Below are 22,158 nucleotides of genomic sequence, written 5' to 3' on the forward strand. Positions count from 1 at the left end.
TTTTATGGCTATTACACATCTACGAGCATTGAAGGCTTTTATAGCATTCAGGATGATCATGTGAGCAAGAAAGATTTGTTGTGTTCACCTGTTTCTTGTAGTATTCCAGGCTGAACTTTTAATGCCATGACAGGAAAGAAACATGTGTAATAGGAAAAAACAATGTCTCTGGAAGGATGTTGGCTTCCTAGCAGACCTTATCTACAAAAAGTGTTAATGGAAATAAAACAATTAGATTTACTTCCTGGCAACATATATTAAACCAAAGCATTTATAACTGATCTCTGACCCCCAGTTCGAGACTGTTTAAGAATGTTTAGTCATGTTGATATTTCAATATTCAATAATCATATTCTGACAATATATGACAATTAGTTTGTAAATTAAACAATGTCTTATCCAGCTGCAGAATATTCAACTCATGTTTTTGCTCTGAGCTTTTGTTAGTATTATTTTTGTTTATTTACTTTGTGCTCTTCATTTATGAACCTTATCTATGATAAGCTTTACAGGAAAGCCTGTATCTTTTATGGGCAGTATCAATAAATTTTAATAGCTCCCTTTCACAACATCATTCACATCTTATAGGAAGTGAAAATGAAAACATTATTGCATTATAATGATAAATTAGTAAGCATGTATTCTGTTGACTCACACCTCCACAGTAACTTTATTGACAGGCGTGTCCTTTATCTGCAGTAACTGCACTTGATTAGTAAGCTGTCAGTTAAGTTCACAATGAGCTAAATCAGAAATGTATTTATTTAATGAGAGACAATACACATTAATAATACATAATAACATGTAAAACATATCAGATTTAGCCAAAATGACTCATTTTCATCCCTTGGTCTTTGTAGTTACTTATCTGTTTGGCCAAATAGTCATGGCCAAAAATATTGGCACTCTTGCAGTTCTGTCAGAAAATTGTTCTAATTGCAAATGTTTTGGTATTCACGTGCTTATTGTTTGTGTTTGCACTGCAACAACACAAAAAAACAGAGAAGAAAAGTCAAACTTGATAAAATTTCACACAGAACTCAAAAATGGACTGGACAAAATTATTGTATTGTAAGAAATAATTGCTTTTCAAGCATGTGATGCTCCTGTAATTTGTATTTAGACACATCTGTGGCAAGTAACAGGTGTGGGCAATATAGTAATCACACTTGCAACCAGTTAAAATGGAGAAACACTCCACACTCAACCGTTGTGTGTCACATTGAGTATGGAAAAAAAGAAAGAGGTGTAAAGAGTTGTCTGTGGATTTGAGAGAAAAAATTGTGGAAAAACATGGACAATCGCAAGGCTACAAGTCCACCTCCAGAGATCTTAATGTTCCTGTGTCCACTGTGTGCAATATCATCAAGAGGTTTACAGCTCATGGCACTGTAGCTAACCTCCTTGGACGTGGACAGAAGCAAAATTAATGAAATATTACAATTAAGGATTGTTTGATTGGTGGATAAAGAACCCAGATTAACTTCTAAACAAATTCAAGCTCATCTGCAGACACAGGGTACAACAGCGTCAGCTCGCATTATCCGTCTGAAAGAAAGTGGACGCTATGGTAGGAGACCCAGAAGAACACCACTGCTGACACAAAGGCATAAAAAAGCAGGACTGGTGTTCGTGACAAAACCACAATCCTTCTGGGAGAACGTACTGTGGACAGATGAGACAAAAGTAGAGCTTTTTGGTAAAGGACATCATGGCACTGTTTACAGAAAAAGAAATGAGGCCTTTAAAGAAAAGAACACAGTCCCTACAGTCAAACATGGTTGAGGTTCAAAGATGTTTTGGGGTTGCTTTGCTGCTTCTGGCACTGGATGAAATCATGAAACGGTATCATGAAATCTGATGATTACCAAAGAACGTAGTGGCCAGTGTCAGAAAGCTGCGTCTCCACTAGAGGTCATGGGTCTTCCAGCAGGACAATGAGCCGAAACACACTTCAAATGCACTCAGAAATGGTTACAAACAAAGTGCTGAAATTGCCAGGAATGAGTCCAGATCTGAATCCCATAGAACACCTGTGGAGAGACCTCAAAACAGCAGTTGGGAGAAGATCTTCAAATCTGAATGACCTGGAGCAGTTTGCAAAAGAAGAGTAATAATAATTTTGTCTAGTGCATTTTTTGGATTCTGTGTGGAATTGTATCAGATTTGTCTTTTCTTCTCTGTTTTTTTGTGTTGTTCCAATGGAAACAAAAAAATAAAATAAAATAAATAAACACGTGAGTACCAAATCATTTGCAACTGCAACAATTTTCAGACAGAATTGCAAGGGTGCTGATATTTTTGGCCATGTTTAGAGCTTCCCAAAGAAACCAGCTCTTGTAGGGTGTTTACAGTGGTTAGTATCTACCAAACCTGCTACCAGAAGCCCAACTGGTAAACCATTATCAAGACCTTCATCCGTCCTCGAAACACAAATGAAGATATTTTTGATTAAATCCAACAGCTTTCTGACCCTGCATAGACAGCAACACAACTGACACGTTTAAGGCCCAGAAAGGTAGTAAAGACGTTGTTAAAATAATCCACGTGACAAGGTTCAACCTTCATTTTATGAAGCATTAAGAATATGTTTTGTATGAAAAGAAAACAAAAATAACCACTTTATTCAGTCTTCATTGCTCATTCATGTTAGTACCACAGCGCATGCAAAGTGTTGCCATTCTAATGTAGAAGAAAAAAAACAAAAGAGGGAAAGCTTCAGAAAATTCGTAGCTTTATAAAATTAATGTTGAACTACTGTCACATGGACTATTTTATCAATGTCCTTACTACCTTTCTGGGCCTTGAACGTGTCAGTTGCATTGCCGTCTGTGCAGGGTCAGAAAGCTCTTGGATTTCATCAAAAATATCTTCATTTGTGTTCAGAAAATGAATGAAGGTCTAACGGGTTTGGAACGACATGACGATGAGTAATGAATGACAGAATTTTCATTTCTGGGTGAACTAACCTGTCTGCTTCAATCGCACAGAAGAGTTATTGTAGCTCAAATAGCTAAAAACATTATGCTCGTAGTTTTCTGCGTGATGACCCCTGTTCACCACTAAAAAAAACGTCTACAATAGGCACTTGAGCATCAGAACTTGGCCAGAGAGATGTGGAAGAAGGTTACCTGGCCAGATGAATCATGTTTCTTTTAGATTCGGTGGGTGGTGTTTGTTTCATATTTTCATTGTGCGTGAAAGTACGCTTGGCTTTGTGCACCTGTTAGAAAAGGGTGTAGCTGGAATGTTCATTAGAACTGTATTTCTACATAGTTTTGAGCATTTAATTAACGCGTGGCGGTTTAAAAGCGCCTGCCTGAGGAAATTGACTCATGTTTTCTGGTAAAGTTGATTTGGCAAGAGTAAAAAATGGCAAACATCTGAGAAGGAGCTTAAAACCTTAAAGTAGAAAGGCATTAAATATATGAAAAATAGCATACTATACAAAATCACAGTTTATTATTACATTATATACTAAACACTCATGCATGTTATGAGCCCTAATTCTCAACACCATGTTTTTGTTTCTTTTTTGACTAGTTTTTATGTTACCTGCTAAAGTTACCTGCTGAATATACGATAATGCACCATGCACTTTAATCCGTTGTATAAAACAAGACAGTTATTCATGCTTTATATTAAACATGTTTCTTTTTTTTGCATATACAGTCACTATTTGTGGTATTGACTGCACAGATTTTATATGTGCAATGCTATGTACCCACCTCTAGATTCACCCTATGAAATAATTACATAACAGATGGCTGTAAGCTGTCATAACAAGTGAATGACTGACTGAATAAGCATATTATATCGTTTAATAGCAACCTTGACAGAAACACTCTAACTGAAAGAGAAATAATATGTTTTCTGAATATGTAAACTGCTTAGCCAAACAGTGAAGAGCATTAAACACACTAAACAGAATAAACGCAAACCAAAGTACCCTTGATCTAGCAAATATGCCTATATTTAGAAAACAGCTTGATGGCTGGACAGATTGAAATCTGTGCTGCATGTACAGAAGTACACTGACACTGAATTTAAAAATGTACACATTGCTCTTCAAATATGTTGTCTGAGTTTCCCTAAATTTTAATAAATGACAGCATTTCTGCAATGACAGTAAAGAAATCACGGTGGTTTCTTAAATGGCAAAGATGTAGGACAAGGGTCAAGCAAAAACAAAAACAAGAAAATTAAAAAAAAAAAAAAGGAGGAAAAGTGAAAGTACACTTGTGCACAACAGTCAGCAACATACTGATAATGGGAAATTTGGTAGCAAATAGTAAATGCGAAGCACTTTTGATGCTTTGATGTATCAATCTCTCTTTCATCCGTCGTACATTTTTATATACTTTTTGACTAAATTAACGATAGGGTACAGAACAGTTCATGCAGTCATTACAAAATGTTCTTCGTCTCACAGCATTTATTTAAACGAACATTCATTAAAACGAACAGATGAACAGAAACGAAGAGATTACATTAAAACTAACTGAACAAAGACATAAACCGTATTATAATACTGAATAGAAAATGAATGAAACATTTCAATGAAAGATGGGTGGAGAAAACAAATCAAGGTAAATATCACTTTATTGAATATACATTTCCTATCAAGCTGTAACTGAGTAAAAATACGACAAAAACTACTAGAGATTACAACATGCATGACTTAATACGTAGTAACTCTCCGCTGCTGTCAATTGTACTGCAAAGGAAACGGAGTCATCCACAAGGTAACTTTCCAGGTTCCGCCCCCAAATAATCCCTCCTCTATTCTCATCCTATGAGGAGAAATGTTTAGCTATAAACCAAAACACGTGCATTTATAAAGCAACAGATTCACCATCCACTGAGATACAGCAACAGAAGTACTGAAGATAATACTAAGACCTGGATAAGGAAACAGAATGACAGAGAAAAAGAAAGGTAAGTTGAAAGAAGCAAACTATAACTTTTACACAAAATCTCGCAATGAAAAAGAAAATGTAAGGCTAAGTTTAAACAGAATTATGTTGGTATTTAAGCAATTAAATTGCAAGTTGTACATTAATTTAATGTTTTAAACAACGTTAACCAACCAATGCATTTACAGTAATGCATACCATTTAATCGTCACTTAATAGTTAGATAACATTTTATATGTGTTTAGAATATGTAATTATATATATATATATATATATATATACCATGTGGTTAACCTATGTGTGATGTGATGCACACGCAAACTTTAAGAAACATAGTGATTTTGACAGTGTGCAGCGGCCTCTACTGGCTATAAATCTAGTGAGTTGAACAGCAGTAATGACAAAGTTCCACGAATCGGTTCGTTCGAACAGTCTGATTCAAAGAATCGGCTTAGTTTATAAAATTAAATATACTGTTATGACGTTTGAACTTTTTATTAGTAAGGGTGTTTATTGTCATTTCATGTGTACTAGTTCAGTTTTTGTCAATGGTTCGTGACATGACAGAATTTTGACTTTTGTGTCAGAACCTGAATGTAGTTTGCATTTACATTAAACACTAGGCTACTAAACGAATTTTTAACTTTTAGCTGAGGTTAAATGCAGCTTTGTTTCCTATGTGTGTTGATAAAATGGTCACGTCGTAAATATATTTTAAATACGTCGTATTTGTTTCTCAGTTCACTGAGGATTGACTCGAGACGATTAGAATCATTTAGTTCGATTCTTGAGTCGTTTGAACTGCGTTTCTTAACTGATTGATTCAACTCAAAAGAATGATTCGCGAATCAGACGCAATGGAAAGTCCCGTGTAAACAAAAGTTGCAAAAGAGACAGATGAATGAAAAAGGAAAGCAGAGAGAGACACGTCGCTTGGATGAATCTGTAATGCCAGACTTGTCTTTATTTCTTCTCCAGACAATGTAAAGTGCGTGTGTCACACGCCCTGGAGCCTGAAAGCGATGTCTTTCCACTCAGAAGTGAAGGGTCGTCTGATAACGCTGAGTGACGGCGATCGTCGGGTGACCAGGGACGAGTCGTCATTCTGCCACGGGCTGACGTTTAGCGGGCGACCGGTGAAGACGGAGGAGAAGGTGCGACTGCGGGTCGAGCGCAGTGATGGAGTTTGGCACGGAGCGCTGCGGCTCGGATTTGCTCATGTTTCACCTGATCAGACGACTTTACCCCCTTTGGCCATCCCAGATTTGACAAACTCTCCACTGTACGCGGCAGTAGTAGTACCTGAGCACATCTGTCGCCCTGGCTCAGAGATTGAGTTCTGGTTGCAGAAGAATGGCAGTCTGACGATACGAAGTTCTGATGGCACAACATACACGGAACCGACCACGCTGAACCCCAAGTGGACCGTCTGGGCGCTGATTGACGTCTATGGACAGACCACTGCAGTCACAATGCTCGGTAAGGCTTCTGATCGGTCGTTTTGTGTTCTGACTGCAGTTTGATGAAAAAAAAAAAAAAAAAAAAAAAAAAAAAAAAAATACAGCTAGTGCGAGATTTTTAAGTATGATGGGTTTTTTTTCAAATTCTTTCCTAAAATATAAATGCATAATATGCATGAAAAACCCATCTATGCAGTGTGCAAAAAATATTAATCGAACATTATAGACAACTAATTTATTCAGGATTAATTCAAATTAATTTCCGAATATTTTTTTATATTGTCATTGTACAAATTTGTTAAAATGTTATCTAGAAAATTGTACTTTTTATTAAATTGACATCATATTTTATATGAACATTTTTATAGCATAATATGATAATAATAGTATTGAATTAAAAGAAATAAAGATAAAGTTATCAGTAATCATTAACAGCTAATATTCTAAAATATAATAATATCAATTCTTGTGAATGTCATTCTAAAATAATACATATTTTGTTAAAAAATATTAATATTAATAATATTTATATATCAATATATATAATTTTTTTGTCCATAAATATACAATATACAAAATTATAATATATATATATATATATATATATATATATATATACGACCCTGGACCACAAAACCAGTCTTAAGTCGTCTGGGTATATTTGTAGCAATAGCCAAAAATACATTGTATGGGTCAAAATTATACATTTTTCTTTTTCTTTTATGCCAAAAATCATTAGGAAATTAGGTAAAGATCAAGTTTCATGAAGATATTTTGTGATATTTCCTACTGTAAATGTATCGAAACTTAATTTTTGATTAGTAATATGCATTGCGCAGAACTTAATTTGGACAACTTTAAAGGCGATTTTCTCAATATTTTGATTTTTCTGCACCCTCAGATTCCATATACTGAAATAGTTTTATCTTGGCCAAATATTGTTCTATCCTAACAAACCATATATTAATGGAAAGCTTAATTAGTCAGCTTTTAGATGATGTATAAAGCTCAATTTCGAAAAATTGACACTTATGACTGGTTTTGTGGTCCAGGGTCACATATATATATATATATATATATATATATATATATATATATATATATATATTTTTTTTTTTTTTTTTTTCTTTTTTTTTTTGTTTATACGTTCCCTGCGGCCCCAAGTTTGCAACCCCCTGGCCTAATATACAAACAAGCACCATAAATATAAGCTTTGTTATTTTTTTTTGTTGTATTTGGCTAACAGTCTCTGTGGTCTGTGTATTTGTGTTATAGGTACCAAAATGAAGCGTTGGATCTTCACCAGTCGGTCGTGTCCTGCTATCAAACACACTGAAAATAAAGAAATGCAGGAAAGACAGAAACAAACGAGCATGCTGGAAGAGAGAAACCTAATGAACAATCACCTTGACAACACAGGTAAGAATCAGACAAGTGCAAGGCAGCTATTTTCTGGTCTAATACATAATTTCACCATCTAATCTCTTCCCTTTTCTTCCTATAGATCACAAAGCTTCAGACATTGAGGAGTGTGTAGTGTGTTTCAGTAATGTGCCAAACAGTCGTCTGAGCTGCGGTCATAAATGTGTGTGTACTCCTTGCGCCATGAGGGTTCACATGACGTTTGGGACCTGTCCTCTGTGTCGTCAGCCCTTGGGTTCCTTCCATCCATATCACCACTAGTTTGCATCCCAGTTCATGTAGTGTCTATTGTTTGTTGAATTTATATCAAACAGGGCCGTTGGTTTGTTTCTGACGTTGGAGATATAAAGTGCACAGTTTTCAAGCATATTCATTTCAGCTTCTCAGGTAATATCAGTGGTTCTGTATGACCTATTTCAAATGTGTCTGAAATTACAACAACATATGTATGCATATGTATATGTTTAATTGTTTGATCAGAATGATTGCTAGGGACAATTTAGTAATTGCTGGATATTGGTAGGGATGTCCCTAGCTTCCCTACTAAATTCTACACCCTTAATATTGAATGTATTTTAATTTCATAAGTGCTGCTGTAACATACAACTGTATCACTGCATTGCGCAGATGGTGTTTTTACACAGATGGTTGATATATTTCTATTCTGAGTGATATTAATTGTATATTTTTAAATGTATATTTATATAATGTAAATATGTATGTATATAAATATTTTTTTACATTTTGTATTAAATACATTTTATATAAACAGTTTGACTGTTTTTATGCTCATTTATTAGTTGCCAAAGGTTAAGGTTTTGTACTACTGCACATTTCCACCAGGTGTCAGTATTGTATAGGAAAATAAACTCCCATAACCCAGAAGAAAGGTTTACGAAAGGTTGATTACACATCATTAATAGTTATTCTAATCTAAATAGTTTTATGACCTTAATGTGTTAATGTGTAATATAGAGAATGTCTAATTTTAAAAGTGAGTGAGCTTCTTTCTTTAAAATAGTAAGGTTAGGTGAAAATAGTCAGGAAGGGTGGAGAAGAGGAATCACGGATTTGGGCGTGAGAAATGCAGTGTGCACTAATAAGTGAAAGTGCTATATTTGGTTTACTTTGTTTGCGTAGTTGTTGACTGATTGTTGTTAATACCTTAGTTTACTTATGGTTTCAGGGAAACATAGAAATTATGTATTTCAGGATGATGTTTATATTATCTACTTTTGTGAAATGGTCAAAATAGCACCGTTTTTTGAGTGAAAAGACAACATTTTACAAATGTATGTTTCTGTAACAGTGATTTTGTATATTAATTTCAAACATCTAGTTGAAAATCCTCTTAAATCAGCCCTCCAAACTAAAATTGCAGTATTATATTTTTCCTTTAGCTGCATTGTTACAAGTGAATTTAATAGAGAGTTTGCACTTAGGCCATGATTTGTTCAGTTATCCGGATGCGCTGCCATTATGGCCATACTCAGATGTAAACAACAGCATGGATTGCACAATTAATGTATGACTGAATATGTTGTTTTGCTAATTTATGCTGTCTAAACCACGGAAAAAAAAACGTGTGGAAGCTGCTAAATCATATAGAGAAGGACTTAGTAATCAGGAAAGGGTGCAATATTTTAACTAACATTAAAGTTAGTCAGTGGTAAAGATACGTACAAGCAGTATTAATTAAAATATTAGTCTAATATTTCACCTACTCAACCGGAAATTATAAGAAAAATCACAGATGTTGCCAAGATTCTTGCCCTGGAAATCCTGGTTCAGTTTGGCCAACCACAAACAGCTTTTGTTCCCCAGACAGTCTTTTGCACTTTACTCATTGATTTGTTATAACTTTTGGCAGTCTATAGTTCTCCAAATTTTTTCCTGGTCCGACTGATTAGTACAGCCCAAACCATGATAATAATTGACCATTTTCAGCAGCAATAATCTCAAAATATGCAAGTTCAGTTTGGTTCAGTGGCATTGTTATGGCAGATTGATGAGGCGTCATGAAAACACTCAGACAACAGTGAACTACATATGTTTAACTGAAAAAAAAAAAAAGTCTACATTAGAGCTTATAAGTAGTTTTCAACAAATGTTTATGCCTTTTAAATGTTTATGTATTTTAATTGCAAATAAACTTTCCATTAATTTGGATTACACAGCTTTAGCCTAAACTAATAAACAATGATGCATATTTGTCCTTTTTAAATGCACAAAACCAGGATTGTATATTTATCATGCAATCTATTTGTTAAACCAAACATTTTAACAAACAAAACAGATTTTTCCTGATTCTAGGTATTTGAATAAATGCGTTTATAAAATATGTTCAATCAAATTAATGCAGATTGTTTAATAATAAACTACACCTTGATTCATTTTGTTGAGTTCAGCTTGGAACAGGTTAAATGATTAAATATTAAATGCTCAAAAGTCTGTCAGTGCAGTGATTAGATGATGTGAAATACTGACTTATTCTAAGCCTAATGCAGATCTTTAGTGTTTTAATTTCTTGTATTTGCAGTGGACAACAAGCCCACTGAGTCGGGCATCAGCATTAAATCATAGTAGCAGTTAAACCCCAGAAACTAAGTTGTAAGGGTGGGAAAATCATAAAAATAGGGGGAGGAGAGAGGCAGAGTGAGTGGGACATGACCTTTGGTTGTTGATCACGTTGTCTGACTGTTAAATATTTATTTTGGATAGCAGGATAGAGTCTGAGGTGGGTGAAAAGAAGTGAGGGAGAAGCAGAGAGCCTCAGTAAAGGGAGCGAGAATAACACACATAGTGAGCTGAGGATTGCTGCTCAGTTTGATGAAGAAATCAAACATCCTCTTTAATAGCAGACGTGCAGCACGGTAAGTGTCCTTGGGTCACTACTTTTATATGGTTGTATGTCTTACAATAGTTTATACCTTTCAAAAGTTTGGAATCACAAAGACATGTTTGTTTCTTTGATAGAAATTGATAGTTTCATTCAACATGCATGCATAAAATTGAGTAGCATCTGACTGAGAGTCTTTTCTTCACTGTTGCAAATGAAGCTGGTGTTTGGTTTGTATTGTTCAGTGAAGCTTCCAGCACCTGTCAGGAGTCTGGTCCTCAAAGTAAAGACCCCGATCATCATCTTGTGCATCTGAGTCGTCTATACGCTGGTTAGATTGAGTTTGCGTCAGTCGTGTATAGACAGTCTTCATCTTTCAAAAGAACAGATGAAAAGATTATTGTTTGGTCATTTTCAAAAAAACTAAATCTGACCTTTAGGAAATGCAAGTCAAAACTTCATCACCTGAAAAAAAAAATTGTTTTGAGATTTCCACATTTCATTTTTCATTTTCATTTTTTTTAAGGATCATGTAACTGCTTTGTAAAAAGTAAAAATAAATGAATGTAAGATGCTAATTACAAACTTTTAAATGGCAATGTAGTAATTCCCTATTTGGAATGGCTCTTCATTTATTTGAATGACAGTTTTTTGTAACCCATCTAACCACTCAATGCGAGATAAGAGGAAACGTAGGTGGTGTAGGTAAATATGGATGAATAGTATCATCTATGTCAAACCACCTTTACCTGGAATAAAACTGTGATAAAGGTTTCTTTAGAAGTGTGTAGTACATGCTATAATAATATAGGGTGCCCAACCCTGTTCCTGGAGATTGACCTTCCTGCAGAGTTTAGTTCCAACCCTAATCAAACACACCTGTCTGTAATTATCAAGTGCTTCCTCAGATCCTAATTCGCTGGTTCAGGTGTGTTTGGTCAGGGTTGGAGCTGAACTCTGCAGGAAAGTCAATCTCCAGGACCAGGGTTGAGCACCCCTGATCTAATGGATCACTTGGTGTGAAAATTACTTGAAGAAGTTTTTGCATTTTAACCTTAATTTTACAGTTAACCTCAGCTCTGTCCTTGTCTTTTTCAAAAGGCTTGTTTTAACATCACCATATGCTAATAACTTAGATTGCTTCTGTATATCAGTGTTGGTCTAAACAGTAAACACCAGGTGTGTCCAATCCTGCTCCTGGAAGGCCAATTTCCTCCAAAATTTAGCTTCAATTAGCTCAGAAGCACTTGTCTGGAAGTTTCTAGTCAGTCTGGAGATATTGGCTGTGTCTGAAATTGCCCTCTATACCCTTAAAAAGGGCACTATTTGAGGGGACATCCATTCGTTATGTTATCGAGTGCACTTATTAAATCCCATAATGCATCACAAAAATGAATGTACAACCTATATGGGCCATTCTACAACTGGTAACTGGTACAGAACTGCTGACCCACAACCAAAAAACACATTTAAAAAGCATTTAAGTATTCAATTCTTAGATGTCTTCTAAGATCCTTTTTATGTATTAAAACGCACAACAATATGGCTAAACGTGGCTAAAGTAAACAAGATTGTCATTCCACAGCGAGAAGAGAGGGGCGGGGTGAGCAGAGCTCATTTGCATTTAAAGGAACAACACCTTAGAATGAGATGATTTTTGCAGAGCTCATTTTGACAAGGTAAAAAGAGTGTTGTTTTACAAAACCATTGAGAATTTTTAATCAAAGTATATTAGAGACTTTTCATTAAGACCCTAAAAAATCATATGAACTTGTGGAAAATGGGCATCCGATGACCCCTTTAAAATATCAGTAAGCTTAATATATATAAAAACATCTGTTATTAGGTACTTGCAGTTGGGAGGTGGCTGTCCCAAACCCTAACCCCTGAATTTTAACATATGCACTTTTTGCATTTTACTCCATTGTTGTTGTTTTTTAAATATCTTTTGATTTGAAAACAAAAAACAAAAGCGAAGTTAAAAAAACAAACAAACAAACAAAAAAAAACATATTTATTTTATATTTTCTTTGTAAATTGTGAAACGCTTTGTAAAAAAAAAAAAAAAAAAAAAAAAATGTGTCCTACATTTTCATGTCACTACCGTATGTTTTAAGTCCATTGGCTGAGACTGAAAATTGTCACTACCAAAACATTTTGTAAAGTGTTGGTAGTGACATCATTGTTTTTTTTTGGGTGTTATTCCATAAAATTCTCACTACCGTAATAGTCATGATGGAAACATGTCATCATTGTTTCGGTATAGTGTCAAAAGGGAACATATAATCCTTTATTTGGGGCAAATAGACTAAATTTTAGTACAATTATGCTAATTTTTAGTACGTGTTAGTGAGTTAAAATTCTGTGATGTGGTCGCTACCAAAACATTACTGTCACTACTGAAATGTGCGGTCACTACCAAAACATGGGATGTTTTGTCAAAAACATAAATTCAAACGAATGAATCCTTAAGTTTGAAATCAGTATGATCGTTTTGCCTATTACAAAGAAAAACTGGATTCAAAATACAACAAATTGTCATGATCGGGGCTGTGGGTCTTCCCTCAGCCTCTCGAGGTCGCTGTTCCCCTTGCACTGCACTCCCCTGATTGTTCACGTCTGTCTTGTCATTTGCACTGATTACGCTCACAGCTGTTCACACTCTGGACTATTGTATAAGAACTCTCACTTCTCACTCCTGTTCAGGTCTGCATTGTCTATTGTCTTCGTGTGTTTTTCGGTTCGGTTTGGTTTTGATCCTTGTTTCCAGTTTTGTTGTGCCGTGTTGGCCTTTTGGTTTACGTTCTTTTGTGTTTTGTTATATTAAATTCCCTTCCCTGCATTTTGGACCCTGACCTCATTTTTTCCGTACACCGAACGTGACAGAATGCAGACCTCCAAGATGGGTCCAGCGGGGAGGATTTTTTTCGGGGAGGCGAAGCTTCCCCGTTTGGCGACGGCGGACGCGCGTTTGGGGGGCGGCGACCACCCGCTCTTTTCCCGACACGGCGGGAATGTCCTTTGAGGCGGCGTCGGCCGCCCGTTTCGAGCTCATCTACGCCTGTCTGGCGGGGATGGACGCCTGTAGGGCCGAGGTTGCGCAGATGCGGCCCTGCTTTCTGGCGGGGGCGGAGACGCTCTTCCTCGGGCAGGCGGCGGCGACCGCTCTCTCTGTTCCAGACGCGGCGGCGACCGCTATCTCTGTTCCTGACGCGGCGGCGACCGCTCTCTCTGTTCCAGACGCGGCGGCGACCGCTATCTCTGTTCCTGACGCGGCGGCGACCGCTATCTCTGTTCCTGACGCGGCGGTGACCGCTCTCTCTGTTCCGGACGCGGCGGCGACCGCTCTCTCTGTTCCGGACGCGGCGGTGACCGCGCTCTCTCTGTTCCGGACGCGGCGGCGACCGCGCTCTCTCTGTTCCGGACGCGGCGGCGACCGCGCGCTCTCTGTTCTGGACGCGGCGGCGACCGCGCTCTCTGTTCCAGACGCGGCGGTGACCGCTCTCTCTGTTCCGGACGCGGCGGTGACCGCTCTCTCTGTTCCGGACGCGGCGGCGACCGCGCTCTCTCCGTTCCGGACGCGGCGGCGGCGACCGCTCTCTCCCGTTCCGGACGCGGCGGCGACCGCTATCTCCCGTTCCGGACGCGGCGGCGACCGCTATCTCCGTTCCGGACGCGGCGGCGACCGCTATCTCCGTTCCGGATGCGGCGGCGACCGCTATCTCCGTTCCTGATGCGGAGGCGGCTGCGCTCGCTGTTCCTGACGTGGCCCTCACCGTGCCTTCTGTTCCGGACGCGGCGGTGACCGCGCTCTCTGTTCCGGACGCGGCGGCGACCGCTCTCTCTGTTCCAGACGCGGCGGTGACCGCTCTCTCTGTTCCGGACGCGGCGGTGACCGCTCTCTCTGTTCTGGACGCGGCGGCGACCGCGCTCTCTGTTCCGGACGCGGCGGCGACCGCTCTCTCCGTTCCGGACGCGGCGGCGACCGCTATCTCCGTTCCGGACGCGGCGGCGACCGCTATCTCCGTTCCGGATGCGGCGGCGACCGCTATCTCCGTTCCTGATGCGGAGGCGGCTGCGCTCGCTGTTCCTGACGTGGCCCTCACCGTGCCTTCTGTTCCGGACGCGGCGGTGACCGCGCTCTCTGTTCCGGACGCGGCGGCGACCGCGCTCTCTGTTCCGGACGCGGCCCTCACCGTGCCTTCTGTTCCGGACGCGGCGGCGACCGCTCTCTCTGTTCCGGACGCGGCGGTGACCGCGCTCTCTGTTCCAGACGCGGCCCTCACCGTGCCTTCTGTTCCGGACGCGGCGGTGACCGCTCTCTCTGTTCCTGACGCGGCGGTGACTGCGCTGCACGGGCCTGGCCCGCCGTCCCTCCCCCTGAGTTGCCTTCCTCCGTACCTCCTCCCTCCAGACTTTGGGAACGTCTGGAAGCCGTTCCGTAGGGAGGGGGTACTGTCATGATCGGGGCTGTGGGTCTTCCCTCAGCCTCTCGAGGTCGCTGTTCCCCTTGCACTGCACTCCCCTGATTGTTCACGTCTGTCTTGTCATTTGCACTGATTACGCTCACAGCTGTTCACACTCTGGACTATTGTATAAGAACTCTCACTTCTCACTCCTGTTCAGGTCTGCATTGTCTATTGTCTTCGTGTGTTTTTCGGTTCGGTTTGGTTTTGATCCTTGTTTCCAGTTTTGTTGTGCCGTGTTGGCCTTTTGGTTTACGTTCTTTTGTGTTTTGTTATATTAAATTCCCTTCCCTGCATTTTGGACCCTGACCTCACTTTTTCCGTACACCGAACGTGACACATCTCACAAATCACACTTGAAATATTGTTAAAAATGTAAATGTTATTGAGTTGCCTCTGAAAACATTTTAATAAAATAGAAAAAAATAAATTAAAATTTAAATGTAAGCAAAATCTTAATAGGTCAATATAACTCTTCTTATATATATTACTGTGTTTTGGTAGTGACCGATTTGGGGAGAGGACAAATATTCCAAAACACAATATGAGAATTAACTGCACAATTACTAGAAATGTATACCTTGGATATATTTTAAAATGGGCATACATACAAAAATTGTGGAAAAAGACAATTTTTTTTCAAGACGTTTCCAACTCGGACTTTGAACCAATTCTGTGGAATGGCCCATATAGACTCAAAGGCTAGACTGAATTCCCGCATTTTGCCTAAAGATGGCGCCTGCAGCTGAATCATCCATCCATCTGTTTTCCAAACAGCTGGTTCGATGTAAATACAGCGTAATTTCACACAGGTGTAGGCTACATTTACTTTGATTGATTGTTTAATGTAGTTTAAAGTCAAACATCACCACTTAAAGGAAAACAGGCGGATGTCAAAATATTCTCTTTTTTTGCAACCTTAGTAATTTGAAGTGTCCTTTTTAGATTTATGTTTGAGTGCCTCATCTCAGCCGGTCAGCCCAGCAGTTTGAGTATCCTCTAATTTAATGGACTTCAATGGCCTCTAAACCTCATTGCCTATGGAAGTATAGTCAGAATGTGTGCTGTGTGGCTAAACTAGAAGGACACAGGGATGATTGATTGACATCAGATGCTCCAGAAGAGGGCATATCTCCAATTCAACTGACATGTGACAGTATGACTAGACTGAAGGAAGCTCTGGTTGCAAGTCTTGTTTGCTTGTAGGCCATCATAGTATGTCAGAGAGACTTAAAGAGAGCATCTAACCTTCAATGAACAATGAACTAATGTATTTACAGATCAAACAGTCCGTCTGTGTGTGTGGGAAGGGAATGCACTCATTTGTTCTTTTGATTTTAACACACAAGAGGGTGTTTCTCCTCAGCCTGCATGTGACTGTCTATTATTTCCAGCTGTGCATGTGTGTGTGTGTGAGTATGGGATGGAAACTATTACAGAGCTTTGGACTCGTTAGGCGCAGAGAGTTTCATGTATGATCTTGGCTTGCACAGAATGGCGTATTACACACAGCCAGAGTAACACACACACACATACGCACAAAGGCTGAGTCACAGAATCACAGTAAATTGCAAACGCCCTCCCAGCAAAAACAGAACTGGCTGTAATCCTTTCCCTCTCTCTGCTTTATTCTGTGCTGCTCATTCCAGGGAAACGTCTCCTCACGGTAAATACCCGTCTTGCAGTTCTCTTCAAACTTCATGACTGTCTTTTACTCAACTGTATGCTTCTGTTCTTCACTGCTGGACTTTTTCTTGTTGGTTTTTGAAGGTGATTTTGAAAGTTAAACATCACATTTTCTATCTTGCTATAACATTTGTGGAGATGCATGCTGGGGCTTAGACTGTGAGGATTTGTTTGTTTACTTTCAGGGTGTGAAGTAAAAAAGGAAGGTACTTTGTGTGCAGTAGCTGGTATTTTCACTTTTTTTGTCAGATGTTGTTGTTGGTAACCTTTAAGACATCTTAGACTGATGCTGAAGTGGACCAAAATCAGATCCACTTTCACAATCAGTGACAGTGTGAATACAATGAGAACTGGGATTTATTTATGTGTCCAGTAGGGCTCTGGTTCTGTTCGTCTTTGCATTTTCACCCATGTAATAAATATATTGCTGTTTGAAACTGAAAGTAATAATGCTGTTTAATACAAAATCTGGTGTTTGCTCACCTTTTTCATTCAGAGTAACTGAAGTAAACATGCAGTGCTTTTCCAGTTGTAATGTTATCATTTGCTGTCAAAGGTTGTGGTTTGAAACGTTGCACCAATAGTAGCTGCCGAGCCTGATCTGCTTAGATTCCTGTCAAACAGTTTCCCATGTAGCACGTTGACAACAGTCATTTATTCATACAGTAGATGCAGTCAGCTAGTAATAGGGGAAAAATCTACGAATTTATTTTAGGAAAAATAACAAGAAATATATATATATTTTTTTTAATTTTTAAATTTTATTGTTTGTGTGGGATATTTATTTATTTATTTATTTAAAGCTTTATTATTATTATTATTATTATTATTTTTTTTTTAACAATTCAAGATAGTCAGCGACTGGTAGGTAGAATGCACACATCTTTACATAGGCATGTCAGAAGCTGAACTGACTTATAAATAAAAAGATAAAATTTAAAATGTATACCAAAACACACACACACACACACACACACACACACACATATATATATATATATATGAGTTCAGACACAAAACCAGCTAAAAGCCGGTTTGGCCGGTCTAAAAAATGAGATAATGATGCTGAGTGAATGCTCTCGACACATATTATACATCTATCAAATACTTTTTCTTCAAACTCGCTAAAATACCAGCCTCAGCCCAATCAGAAGTACCAGTACTTGCATAGAAACCTATACATCTGAGCCTGATAAAAATGTATTTTTTAAAGAAAGACGTCAGATGGATTTAGCTGGTTTTGCATCTGAACTCTTCATACATATATATATGTATGTGTGTGTGTGTGTGTGCATCTCAATCAATTAGAATATTGTGGAAAAGTTCAAGTTCAAGTTTATTTCAGTAATTTAAACTGTGAAACTTGTGTATTAAATAAATTCAATGCACACAGACTGAAGTAGTTGAAGTCTTTGATTCTTTTAACTTAATTAATTAATTCATCTCAACCAATTAGAATACTTCATAAGACCAATAAAAAAACATTTTTAGTGAATTGTTGGCCTTCTGGAAAGTATGTTAATTTACTATATATGTACTCAATACTTGGTAGGGGCTCCTTTTGCTTTAATTACTGCCTCAATTCGGCGTGGCATGGAGGTGATCAGTCTGTGGCACTGCTGAGGTGATATGGACGCCCGGGTTTCTTTAACAGTGGCCTTCAGCTCATCTGCATTTTTTGGTCTCTTGTTTCTCATTTTCCTCTTGACAATACCCCATAGATTCTCTATGGGGTTCAGGTCTGGTAAGTTTGCTGACCAGTCAAGCACACCAACACCATGGTCATTTAACCAACTTTGGTGCTTTTGGCAGTGTGGGCAGGTGCCAAATCCTGCTGGAAAATGAAATTGGCATCTTTACAAAGCTGGTCAGCAGAAGGAAGCATGAAGTGCTCTAATATTTCTTGGTAAATGGGTGCAGTGATTTTGGTTTTCAAGAAACCAACACCAGCAGATGACATTGCACCCCAAATCATCACGACTGTGGAAACTTTAAACTGGACTTCAAGCAACTTGGGCTATGAGCTTCTCCACCCTTCCTCCAGACTCTAGGACCTTGGTTTCCAAATGAAATACAAAACTTGTTCTCGTCTGAAAAGAGGACTTTGGACCACTGGGCAACAGTCCATTTCTCCTTAGACCAAGTAAGACGCCTCTGACATTGTCTGTGGTTCAGGAGTGACTTAACAAGAGGACTATGACAACTGTAACCAAATTCCTTGACACGTCTGTGTGTGGTGGCTCTTGATGCCTTGACCTCAGCCTCAGTCCATTCCTTGTGAAGTTCACCCAAATTCTTGAATCGATTTTGCTTGACAAGCCTCTTAAGGCTGCGGTTCTCTCGGTTGGTTGTGAATGTTTTTCTTCCACACTTTTTCCTTCCACTCAACTTTCTGGTAACATGCTTGGATACAGCACTCTGTGAACAGCCAGCTTCTTTGGCAATGAATGTTTGAGGCTTACCCTCCTTGTGAAGGGTGTCAATGATTGTCTTCTGGACAACTGTCAGATCAGCAGTCTTCCCCATGATTGTGTAGCCTAGTGAACCAAACTGAGAGACCATTCTGAAGGCTCAGGAAACCTTTACATCTACAATTTGTTGAGATGGTGAACTGATTTTGGCTCACATTTAACAAAACATCACAATTAAAAGAACCAAAGACTTAAACTACTTCAGTCTGTGTGCACTGAATTTATTTAATATACAAGTATTTGAGTTGAATTACTGAAATAAATGAACTTTCCATGACATTCTAATTTGAGATGCACCTGTGTGTGTGTGTGTGTATATATATAATATAATATAATATAATATAATATAATATAATATAATATAATATAGTTTTACAGACATTTCCATCAACTCTCCCAAAAATAATTAACAAAAGTAAATATGGAAAAATTCTTCACATTCATACAGTACATTGTGCCCTATTTTTTATAGATTTTTTTACATTTACATTACATTTTAGAGTGTAAAAAGATTTACAAAAATAAATGCCAAATCATTTTAAAATAAAAATAGTAATATTTACATAAAATTTAAATGAAAACTAGAAACATAAAAACACAAGCAAAATTAAAATATTATTTAATACTATAATAGTACATAAATAATATCAAAACAACACTGAACAAAAATGCAGCATTTTAACTTTGCCAGAGATGACTGTGGTGTTTTATGAACATAATTCATGATATAATTACCGTTTATAATTAATCTGCTAAAAAATGCATTTTATTTTGGTTTATTGGAAGTGCTAATATATATGTATCAGAGGTTGCGCTAGACTTTAACATTGTCCGTCATACCCGTCATTTTAATTTTCATGTTTAATTATAATAATGTATTTAATTGCTTTTATTTTTGTTCACATTTTCATTTTTAATCATGAACCTACAGGACGACAGTGCAGTGTTTTAAAAACAACAAAATACGCTAGGGCTGGGTAAAAAACAAAAAAACAAAAACGATTTCTAGATTTTAATAGATTCTCATTTTAATGAACCAATGTCAATTCATAAATCCCAGTCAATCTTTTGGTTTATGCTGTTTTGAGTTGAAGAATGGATAGTACATAGTGCGTCTTTCTTTCCAATATATAGCAATAGGCTAGGCTTTGTGTTACTTTTGTTTAGTTTCATTAGAAAATTCAAGCAATAACACCATTTTGGCACTCTTGAATGTGGCCTGATAGATTGTTGTGGCTTCTGGATACTCGTCTGTGCGTAATGAAACCCATAGGAAAACATTCATGACAGATTCGTTTTTGTTCTGTATCCCTGCTCTGCTGCCAGACCGGAGTGCACTCACCACCAACTGGACAGGAGTGGGAATTACAGCTACAATTTTACAATAGATCCCCCTCAGTGTAATCTGCCAAAATGATGGACGGCCTTCAGATTTTTCTGTCACTGATAAAAAAAATTCTGGGCAATTTTCGGTTAACGCAACCTCTGATAGTGCCAAATGTTTTACTGCATTTTTGCTTTTTTACTTGCATTTTTGTCTTTATTATAGACAGATTTTGAAGTGGGAAAGAGAGTAATGGGATTGGAAAGGACCAGAATTGGGATTCTGAGGCACAACCTTGTAAGATGTCATGTCAGACAACATTTTTCAGATTTCTCATTGTTTTCCCCATAGAAATGAAGGGGTAACTAGAATCGGATGCGCGCAATGTTGTTGTTTCATTGTCGACTGTTTGTTTGACTGTTTGCTGCCTGAATCTAAAAGATATACAGGTTGAAATTCTTGCTCTTGTGTATTGTATCTTGCACATTTTTTATTCACAGTAGCTGTGTTCCAGAACATTCAAATGTTGAGGTCACAAACTCTGGATATAAAATCCATTTTTATTGAGTGTTATATATTTTAGATATATAGCAGTGTGGTCTGTGTCTTGTCAAGAGTAAATATTTACCACTGTGGTGAACCTAGTTTCCTCTTACGCAACACTGAGTCATGCCAGTCATGCTGTTATTCAGGAGTGGTTAGCTGTCATTCACAGTATCCCTTGAGCCGCTGGTTACATTTTGTCAGGACTGGAGCAACATGTTTACGTGATAATTTACTGTATAATTACTTTGACAAATCACAGCTATTTCAAACTGTTTTCATTAGAGCGATGGATTTAAAGCAGGGCTTTACAATGTTTTTCATGCCAAGAACCTAATTTGGTTGCTTAGAAATGCAGTAATTACTGTAATATTGTAAAATATTTTTACAATTTAAAATAGCTGTTTTCTATCTGAATATATTTTAAAATGTAATTTATTCCTGTGATGCAAAGCTGAATTCTTAGCATCATTACTACAGTCTTCAGTGTCACATGATCTTTCAGAAATCATTCTGATATGCTCAATCACTGCTTAAGAAACATTTCTGATTATCAATGTTGAAAACAGACCCCAGAACTTTTGATTAGTAGTGTTTGGTTTAACATTGCTAAGGTGTTTATATAATCATTACTGATGTACAAAGCCATGAACTTTATTGTAACACAAATTAAATTTTACTTAATACATTTAAATCAGAATTTTAGCTTCATAGCTTAAGTTGAAGTTAATGCAGTATTGAAGCGTTTTCACAAAAATGTGTTAAAGAGCACAAAACTGGCAGTAAAGACCCCTGGTTTAAAGAAATCTGTGCATTTTATGTGCTTCCTCACTCTGTTTTTGGTTTATCTGTATCTTTACAACAGAACTGAACCTTGTCTTAACAGAATAAAAAGAGAAGGACTGAAATAATAAAGAAAGTGGCATAATGTTTAAAGAAGGTTCTTCCAGTCCACTAATCATCATACTGGCAGACACAAATATCTGCTCTCTGCTGGAGACCGTCCATTAATAACAGAGACGTGCATGCCT

At 37.9% G+C, this 22,158-nt stretch overlaps 2 protein-coding genes across 5 annotated transcripts in view; both read left to right on the forward strand.

Moving 5' to 3' along the window:
* Positions 1-4,769: 4,769 nt before the first annotated feature.
* LOC127169593 (E3 ubiquitin-protein ligase NEURL3) lies at positions 4,770-8,465 on the forward strand. Its single transcript, XM_051117088.1, has 4 exons — positions 4,770-4,938; positions 5,895-6,395; positions 7,652-7,795; positions 7,881-8,465. Exons 1-4 carry the CDS (start codon positions 4,920-4,922, stop codon positions 8,057-8,059), a joined length of 843 nt encoding a protein of 280 aa, XP_050973045.1. The 5' UTR covers positions 4,770-4,919; the 3' UTR covers positions 8,060-8,465.
* Positions 8,466-10,541: 2,076 nt separating this feature from the next.
* sorbs3 (sorbin and SH3 domain containing 3) overlaps positions 10,542-22,158 on the forward strand; it is a 78,937-nt gene continuing 67,320 nt past the window's right edge. For 2 of the 4 annotated variants that reach the window (XM_051117079.1, XM_051117080.1), the window contains exon 1: positions 16,628-16,769. The gene's annotated coding sequence lies outside the window, so the exon portion shown is untranslated. Of the gene's footprint in view, positions 10,672-16,627; positions 16,770-22,158 lie in introns of those variants that run through there. The other 2 variants (XM_051117074.1, XM_051117073.1) reach the window with 2 other exon arrangements.

Source organism: Labeo rohita, chromosome 8 (genome assembly GCF_022985175.1).
Source record: "Labeo rohita strain BAU-BD-2019 chromosome 8, IGBB_LRoh.1.0, whole genome shotgun sequence".
Taxonomy (NCBI): domain Eukaryota; kingdom Metazoa; phylum Chordata; class Actinopteri; order Cypriniformes; family Cyprinidae; genus Labeo; species Labeo rohita.

What these genes read in the sequence shown, in the direction of transcription:
- LOC127169593 (XM_051117088.1), top strand. An exon ending in CACTGCAGTCACAATGCTCG is followed by an intron (nt 6,396 to 7,651) that starts GTAAGGCTTCTG and finishes TTTGTGTTATAG; the next exon opens with GTACCAAAATGAAGCGTTGG. An exon ending in CAATCACCTTGACAACACAG is followed by an intron (nt 7,796 to 7,880) that starts GTAAGAATCAGA and finishes TTCTTCCTATAG; the next exon opens with ATCACAAAGCTTCAGACATT.